At 42.8% G+C, this 9,351-nt stretch overlaps 2 protein-coding genes across 2 annotated transcripts; one reads left to right on the plus strand and one right to left on the minus strand.

Moving 5' to 3' along the window:
* The first annotated feature begins 1,127 nt into the window (after nucleotides 1-1,127).
* Nucleotides 1,128-4,097, plus strand: LOC139818123 (intraflagellar transport protein 74 homolog). The gene is made up of 3 exons (XM_071786655.1): nucleotides 1,128-1,240; nucleotides 1,327-1,782; nucleotides 1,871-4,097. The coding sequence occupies exons 2-3, from the start codon at nucleotides 1,343-1,345 to the stop codon at nucleotides 3,393-3,395; spliced, it is 1,965 nt and encodes a 654-aa protein (XP_071642756.1). The 5' UTR covers nucleotides 1,128-1,240; nucleotides 1,327-1,342; the 3' UTR covers nucleotides 3,396-4,097.
* Nucleotides 3,367-7,700, minus strand: Bsf (bicoid stability factor). Its single transcript, XM_071786643.1, has 4 exons — nucleotides 6,890-7,700; nucleotides 4,347-6,632; nucleotides 3,892-4,042; nucleotides 3,367-3,809 (listed from the first exon to the last, which is right to left on the minus strand). The coding sequence occupies exons 1-4, from the start codon at nucleotides 7,316-7,318 to the stop codon at nucleotides 3,649-3,651; spliced, it is 3,027 nt and encodes a 1,008-aa protein (XP_071642744.1). The 5' UTR covers nucleotides 7,319-7,700; the 3' UTR covers nucleotides 3,367-3,648.
* Nucleotides 7,701-9,351: the final 1,651 nt, after the last annotated feature.

Here is a 9,351-nt window from a genome sequence, read left to right on the forward strand (position 1 = left end):
TGACGGAACTGTCTCGACTAGCGACCACTAGCGACGCTACGAATGTTACGATCGCGCGGGGTTTATTTGACAAAACTGTCGCACATTTGTACCGTCCAGATTCCCGTCAAAATCTCCCTCGTAGGCATGCGCGACGTAATTATGAAAAGTTATCGATCCGTTTTTCCAAGGAAAAGCACGCGAGCGTTGATTCCTTCAGCGGGAAGGATCATTTTCGTGTGTATTCGTACTCGCTGAAATTACAACGGTTTCCAGTCACAGTCCAGGGTCGATTACGACCGACGAAACGGCACTGATCGCGAGAATTCGTGACAACCGATACATTCCGGCGGCTGTTCGTCACTTTAATCGGCACTCCCGGCAGGAATTCGCGCTCGTCACGCATTTTTAACGAGTAAAAATCGCGATCGATCGCGGAGCGTCCCGCACTCCGTACTCATCCGAACCGACGATGCGCCGAGACTGTCATGACGGCCGGCCGGCGGCCGCGCGCCGCGCGCACGCGCCGTGTTACGATATTGAGATAATTTAAAATTTAACCGATTAGAAATAACAATGAGAATTATACGTTTTCTACATGTCTTTCAACGAACTACGACGGTCTCAATAATGTTCCGTTTGATTTTCTTCGTAAAGATTCAAATAGACATGCAAAAATTTGTACTTAAAAGACGCGGAAAAAGCGAAATATCCTCGTTCAAATTACGAACTAGCGCGCATCACCCAAAGATAATCATAACGTGAATGCGAGTAGAATAATCAATAATTTGTGAAATGATGCGATATTATGTTAAAACAGCACAAATCATTACTATAATTATCGTTATTATTATATTTTTTCCAAATTGTTCTCTTGTAAAATAAAATATTATATGTATGTACTCTTAATTATCTCTACTTATAAATTCATAATTATCTTATAAATTTACAAATAAATATTATCTGTCTCGTATCTTCTCTTTCACTTGTATAAATCCTTGTATTAATCCTTTTTCCTATCCCCAACCGACAGTATTTATTTCAATTTATATAACAATTCGATTATAAAAGAAGTTCAACTTATTTCTCATTGTCAGTGAGAAACAATACAGCTCTGCGCGATCATATGGCTGCTGGCCTTGTTGGCAAATCCAACGAACCACGCACATACCAGTTTCTATGACTACGATGAGCCAAAACATTGCTATTTCCTCCACCGTGATTAATACCTTACCTCGCCGCGCTGTCATCAAGTAGATGCGTACGTGATACGCTATCACTGTATTTCCTCGATTAAGCAACGTCTCCCGACTAATTCACGACTAACATCTGACGTTCTGATTCAAGAGTTCATTTTCAAGAAATGGACTCCGAGAGGAACGATTCTGGTAAGATCGGCGAACGACCGGTCACCCGGTGGCGACGGGACCAGGAAGACGTGGCCAGTACCTCGAGCAAGATCGACAGACCGCCGACAGGTATCGTGAGGTCTCAGAGCAAGTTCGAGCGACCAAGGTCTCGACGTGGACATAAGGACGAGTCGTCGGAGTATGTTAATTCGGCTAGCTATCGCTCGGCGACACCCGGACGTCTCGCTCTTGCGAGACCGCCGTCGGCATCCCTTCTGTCTAATCGTGCCCCGACCGCGGGTCCAGGCTTCAGGATAGGCTCCGGATTAATCCGTTCCAACACGGGACTGGCAACCGCCAAGCAGTTTAATGTCAGCGTGCTGGATAGGCCAATTACGCAGCATGGGATAGCGGGCGTGCGACCGGGGACCACCAGAGGTCTGCCGATGACGAGGTAATGGTGTTACTATTGCTTACTAAGCTATACTAAATCTTACAATTAACATTTTCGTACCTATTTGTCAATTTTTTCTAATTTCCAGACAGATTCAGGACAAGAGATACTACGAGGGCCTGCTGCAGCTGAAGATAAGAGAACTGACGCAAGAGATCGGAACGATAATGAAGGACATTGAGGTTCAAAACAAGGAGAAGGCCACCTTCCTGCACTACGACAAGAGAGCCAAGAGCCTGGCCGCGGAGTTGACGACTCTACAGGCCGAGTTAGCGGACTACAATCTTGTCGTGGACAAAATGACCCTGGACGTTGACAAGGAAGTGATCGAACAGGAAGCCAAGGAGTTGGCGCTGATGAATGAACGTAGGACGGCGGAAGTCGAGCGGATGTTTGAGCAACGGAAGCAAATGGAACAAAGATTGCATAAGATGGAGAAGGATATTGAGAATGAGAGGAAAAGGACCGAACACATCATTGAGAGTATGGATCCGCACACAAAAGAGAAATACGATCATCTGTTCCAACAGAAGACGGAATTGCAGGAGCAGGCACAGCAGATGCAGCACGAGTTGGACCAACTGTCGAAAGAGCAAGCGCATTTGGAAGAGCAGATCGCTCTCTCTCAATTGAAGCAGGAGGCGGTGAAGCTGCAAGTGAGAACCATCGAGGCGGAGGAAAAGCGAGACAAGCTGCGGGAGGAAGAACGTAGAAGATTGTCGCCGGAAGACGAGAAGGAACAACTTTTGCAGAAGATCAAGCGCGACAACACCGACATCGCCGCAACGGAAGCGCAGATAGCCGAGAAAGAGAGGAAGGTGACGGAGCTCGAGCAACAACTGGAACAGCTGGAGACTGACATGGAAGAAAATCAGTCGGAGAAGCAAGTTAAGTATCAGGAACTGCGTAAGCGTGAGGAAATGATGGAGGAATTCATGTCCACGTATGAACAAAACAAACAGGAGGAAATGGAAAAGCTGGAGAAACTCGAGCGGGAGATCGTTGACAAGCTGGAGGCTATGTCGAACGCAGTGGAGAACAACGAGTACTTCACGGAAGCCGAAGAAACGGCAATTTTGCGTGACAAATTCCCGTACAACGATTATGAGACCGCGCATCGCGACGACGACTTCGAAGAACTGAAAAAAGATTACGCAACTATGCAACAAACATTCAACAGACTGAGGATCCTGGAGGAGAAGCTGCAGCTGGAATCCAAGCAGATGAAGGAGAAGCTGAAGAAGCAACAGAGCGAATTGATCGTCCTGGAGGACCTGGACGGCTTGAAAACACGGAATGAACTTGAGCGGGACGAGTTGATGGCCGAACGAAAAGAATTAGTATCCGAAGAAACGATCTGCGAGGACGAACTCAAGTCACTGCGAGCGGAATATAACGAGCTCAAAGAGCAAGTGGAGAAATATCCAATTTATCCGGAGATCAGTAGCCTAGAAGATAAATTAGAAAAATTGAAAGAAGATAATAAAAAGATTGAGGAATTCATAACTAAAGAAAAAGAGCGTGTTAATTGTGAGCCGCTCAAAGAGAAAGCTTTCAAACTAATTAACGATTACGGTGCGCTACTCCAAGAAAATCTGAAATCTCTTTATTAGATAACGCTTTGCCCATTTTTTACATAACAGTAATTACTTCCTAACAGTATTTACTCGAAAATAATAATACATGAAGAATAAGATGCTAGAACTCAGAGTCGAGAGAGAGAGAAAATCTTATTTTATAAATTATTTTTATTGTACAGATTGTTCTTACCAAATTTCTTTTAAGAATTCCTATCATTTGGCTACTTTATCTATCTTTGAAATATCATTATTCCGCGCGTATTGTTGCTGTTCTTAATCCATTTAATTAACGTCGTTTTGCTTGTCTGTCTAATTCTGGAGGAAGCGAAACTTTATTTGACAATAAAAATTGAATAAAGTTTTTCTTGAACTGTTCGCTAGGCTCGATATTCTTCGTGCGCATAATTTTCCATAATTCTAAAGCGCGGTCGCAATTTCCCGTTTTACCTGCAAATATAAAAAAATAACATTAGCATTAACTTTAAGATTGTTTATATATACTTTAGAATGCAAGAAGAACATAGCTTACTATAAACCGAAAGGAACCTAATACATATCACATCTTCATCCAAATAATTCGCATTAGCTATTTTAAAGAGGTTCAGCAAACCATCTGTATCACTGTCAGTTTTTGTGTTAATGATATAGTATACAAGACAGTTCATGGAGAGTTCGTGATTCTGTAACAGAAAGATTTGATGAAAAGAATGTAAATAAAAAAATGTAACCAACGAAGTTAATCGTGTGTTTGGAAATGTCAGAAAATCATCTAAAATTATTTTAGGAATACATTATTAATATTCTTCTCACAATATATATACTAGGGTAATACAAGTTACAAAAATTTATATATACATAAATATCTTTTTCAGACCGTTCTCTTCATAAAATTTTTATCGACGTTTAAAAGATTCTAGTTTGGTTAGTAAATTACAAACTGAGAAAATATAAATTAAATGTTGCAATCGGAAACGTTTCGGTTACCTCTAACAAAGCTTGCAGTTTCTCTGTCTTGTCCAACGTCGCTAATGCTATCGCCAGTAACGTATTCGCCACTTTGACAGAATAGGTATTAGCTGTTATATTATACACTTGTTCTATGTAGTTATTCGCGTTTTGCAATCTTGAACTATCCTTCTGCTCCAGCAACGCTGTCAATAATTGTAATGCCAACGGCGCCTTGCCATACTTTTGCGCGCATTCTGCGAATACATCTACAGTGTCCAGGATGTTGTTGCGTTCTAACGGTACCGCCACCAACGGCCTCAGCAGTTCCGTGGTTACCTGACAGTAATTTTTCCTTACAAGCAAGTCTAACATGTCCTTCGTGTGAGCGTGATACTGACTCTGTGCTAGCGTTTGCAGAAGTGTACAACACGGTGCCTGCGTGTCTACGTTGGTATCATCAATGGCGTTGAATGTATCAATAACGTCGAAAGCCTTTGTAGGTTTATTCGCCTTCACCAACGCGGTGGCATACGTCACAACTTTAAATTTATTTATCTGGAATTCAGCGGGCAAGACTTGTAAATCGGGCAGCAGTGCCTCGGCCTCGTCTAACTTGTTGTGCTTGAGATACAGTTCGAACAAAATCGCCCGCATACCGAACGTCCATTCGTACTGGCACGCGTCATATTCTCGTTTTATCTCTTCAGCTCTCTTGAGATTATTCTCGTTACAGTACGCAACCAGTAATTTATGCAGAACGTTTTTAGTAGAGACTTTCTCGCTCTTCAGCTCCATTAGGTAGTATGTTAATTCCTTGGTAGTCATATATTTCGGGTGTTGCCGGTTGAGAGCCGAAATTTTTATATTTGGATCAACCAAATTGTCTATTAAATTCGCCACCTTTGTCGTAACATTAAAATTTTCGTTCTGTTTCAGTCTGTCCTTGAGAACGGTCGCGTCTTCTTGCGATATCTTTATTTCACATTTTTGTAATTCTTCCAGGAGAAGCTGTAGATCCTCTATATAAACCGGATATTCGGCTTTTAACAACGATTTCAAGAACAAACCAGCGAAATCTTGACCTTGTGGAGATGCCGTCAATAACATTACACAATTTTTGACGTCTTTAGTGGCGAGATAGGCGCGTACGAGTGGTCTCATCAATTCTTTATAATACACCTTGTAGCGCGTATAATGCTTGCACAGTGACGTTAAATCCTGTAGCCGGTTATTATACAGCAGAAAAGCTAATAGAGGCGTAAACGAGACAGTACCCGGTACGTTATTCAGCAATAATTTCCTTAAAGTAGTAATCGGATCTGCGGTATTTACGTATGGAAATACGTAATCAAGTAAGGTATCGGAATCTATTTCTACACCCTCATTCACCATAGACTTTACAAGCGAAAATATTTCAGCCTCCCCCTTGTCGTGATATCCTCTCAATAGTAAAGGCCAATAATAATGCGGTCGTATCTCGATATTATTACTTCTCATCGCCTGGAATATCGCGAGGCACAGTTTTTCTCTACCCAGCTTCAAACCGATGTCAGCTAAGTCGGTCAACGTGTGTTGGCTGTAACCGGAATCAGTAAAGTCGTTGGCATACTTTATGATATCGTCAATCGGCATGTTTATCATTACCAATTCATTCATAAAGCTATTTACAAAATTCTGCACGATGTCCTTCGTCACGTTGTTCATCGCGAGACAATTTATAATGGTGTGAGCGTCTGTGACTTGATCGGCGCGTACGAGTTCCGCGATCATCCTAGAGATCTCGAACTCGATCTCTGGTACCGAGGTCATTAGAAAATTTAAAACAACTGGGATGTGCCTGCTGTTGTTGGACATACTCAGAGCCTTTATTATCCTCAAAAGATCTGTGTTGCTCTGTGGCTCTTCGTTTAATATCTTGACTAGATTCGGAATATCGCCAAGTCTCGCATATCCGCACGCCAGCTCGGTATATGCCTTGGCTGTTGACAGTTCGGCCTCTCGCATTAGTGTTATCGTTCGTTCAACCTCAGCGATATTGCCATTTGTTACGTAATTCTGTACTAACGCATTGACCGCTTCTTCATAGACAGCTATATTCTTGTCCTTTATCATGGACAAGATTTCCCATAAGTATTCACTATTACCTGTCTTTGTAGCTGTGTTCAACAGCAAGCGATAGGTGTTCTCATCCGGTTCCACAGTCATGTTCGTCAGGAACTTCTTGGGACTCACAAACTTGGAGTTCTCCTCGTTAATGCCCAGCAATGTATTGTAATACTCCAACGTCAATGCTTTATCATTCTTCTTCGCCAAACGCCATACCTAAGCAACAAAACAATTTATTTGAGCTATTAGTCTCTTCCTTCAGTTAAAATACTGTTCTTGCGTGGCTTGTATGTCTTTTTTTGTCTACAGAATATTGGCTGCATTCCGATATTCACTGTTAGCAACTGTCAGTACTGAAAATCTATAGTATACGTGACGTAAAATATAGATTTGCAGTACTAACAGTCAATTATCGGAATGCAGCCATTGTATACCCACAGTTGTACTTGAAGATGAAATAAATTATGCTCTACCTGGCCCGCAAGATGATCCCTCTCGGTTGCCTCTAGATCGGGTAGTAGATTGCCGCAACATTTGAGCAACAGAACGCCAGTATCGTGAGGGAGGTGATAATCGTTCTTGTTGCACAAGTCGATAACCTCCCTCAGACCATCCGCCGAGACCCGGCCTTTCTTAATATCGTCGCAAAACGACATCAGTTTGTGATCGACGACGTCGGACTGCGACGACTGCGGGGCCGTCGTGCCATACGTCCTGTTGCACGTCGCGACGCAAATCTCGAGTCGTAGACCCGTGTGTCGAGGAAGCACGTAACCGACGACATAACCTCCGTGGCGCGGCGGATGACTCCTCACCGTCTCGTATCGCGGAGAACGTAGCTGCGAGCGGACGATGAGCGTCAGGTATCTTCTCAGTTGCAGCATCTTCTCGACCTCTAGCATCGTCGTCAGGTTAGCCGGGTGAGCCGGGTCGGCCGGGTCAGCGTCAACGGAGGAGCTTTTTTTTTTTGAGGTTATAAACTCCAGTTGGAGTTATTGACGCCTTCAGCCCCACCTTTGGGCTATATAGCGTATGATAGCGTATCAACGGAGGAGCAACGGCGAGCGCGTGGTCATGCGAGCGGAGCGCACCGCGCGCGATCACAATTTATAATTCACAACAACACGCACAAACACGTACTTATCTTATGATCGACGCAACTGAATCTCGAATCTCGGGAGGAATGCTTTCTCGTTCGGTTTCTCGGGATCGAGTTAATATCGGGCTTATATGTGTACATACGTATAGATATATCAGAGAAGAAGCCTGAAGAGAGGCTATCCCGGTCTTTTTCGCGCGACGGGACCGTCGAAAGCCCCTGTGGCCTGTAGTGTCGAATCGCATATTTCGATCAATTTCAATATACGAGATATTTTCAATGCGACGTTTTTTGGTAGTTGTAGCCATGATGTAATAACATCATAGTTGTAGCGCTTTTCGGTTACACAATACGTATAAGAAAATAATAAATGTTGTTTTTATGAATTTTTTAAAGCATCTTTTGAGGTATATTTTTGAGGTATTGAAATACTTTATAAGTCATTCTACAATTCCAGCAATTTTTCGACTTTTCCGGAATATATTGATGGACAGGAATTTAACGCAAATTTTGATTATTTATTCTTTTTCGTGCGAGATATCGCGACGTAACGATAAAGAAGGAAATGTCCTGAAATGGTAACATCGTTTCTAAAACGTTGCGTGGTAAATTGATTGATGGCGCCACATTCCGGTTGCAGTCTTGAAACTCGAAACCTCAAGCATGCATTCGGTGTCGAGACTGCAACCGGAATGTAGTGTCATCGATCAATTATACTTACAATTAGCCGGTTCTCGTTTTTGGACCTCGCCGATAATTTTTGATACCTTTTTTTTATATAACTTGCCGTACACTGCCGTACACTATAAAAATTTGTGTATATATTTCTATCTTTCTTCGATAAATATATTACGAGATATTAGATATTTTAAGATATTTCGTATTGTGCGAAACTTGATTCGAAGGTTTCTAATAGATATTTATATGGCTAACAATAGCGGTGTCATTTACAATTTAATTTCTATATAATTTTACGCGGTATATCTCGAAAGGATTGATTCGTTACAGACAAATATATAGATTTAGAAATAGAGATAAATAGGACTCTTTATTCCACAAGAATTCTTCGAAAAATTTGGAAAAAACCTTAATACTACAACGATTCGTGCTGTCCGTGCTGTCACATATTATACATATAATATCGCGCCGTTTTGCAAATTATTAATTATTCTACTTGCATTCGCGTTACGATTACCTTCGGGTAATACGCGCCAATTCGCAGTTTGAACAAAAACATACACATTTTTCTCGCGTTCATTCGAATCTTTACGAAGAAAGTCAAACGAAATGTTATTGATCATCATAGCTCGCTAAAAGACGCTTAGAAAACGTTCAATTCTCATCGCGATCTCTAATCGTTTGGATTTCAAATTATCTCAATATTGCAACGGTGCGCCTGCGCGGCGCGCGCGGCCGGCCGCCATGACAGTCTCGGCGCGTCAGTTCGGACGAGTACTGAGCGCGGGCCGCTCCGCGATCGATCGTGATTTTCATCCGCCAAAAGTGTGTGACAAGCGCGAATTATTGCCGGGAGTGTTGATCAAAGTTACGGGCGACCGCCAGAACGTATCGGTTAGCGCGAATTCTCGCGATCAGTGCCATGCTGTTTCGTCGACCGTAATCGACGCCTGGGACCGTGGTGCGGACTGCGGAGCCGTGTCAGCCGCTGCGATCAAGTAAGTACAGATTCCGATACCACCTGCGCGCGAGAATGATCCTTAAGGTTCATTACGCGTAATTACGTTCCTCCGAGCCCTCCGAGAGAATCGGAGAGCGATCTGGCGTGCTTTCTGTCGGAAATGTAGCGCGTCGGAGATTTAGATCGTCGTAATTACG

Source organism: Temnothorax longispinosus, chromosome 8 (genome assembly GCF_030848805.1).
Source record: "Temnothorax longispinosus isolate EJ_2023e chromosome 8, Tlon_JGU_v1, whole genome shotgun sequence".
NCBI lineage: Eukaryota > Metazoa > Arthropoda > Insecta > Hymenoptera > Formicidae > Temnothorax > Temnothorax longispinosus.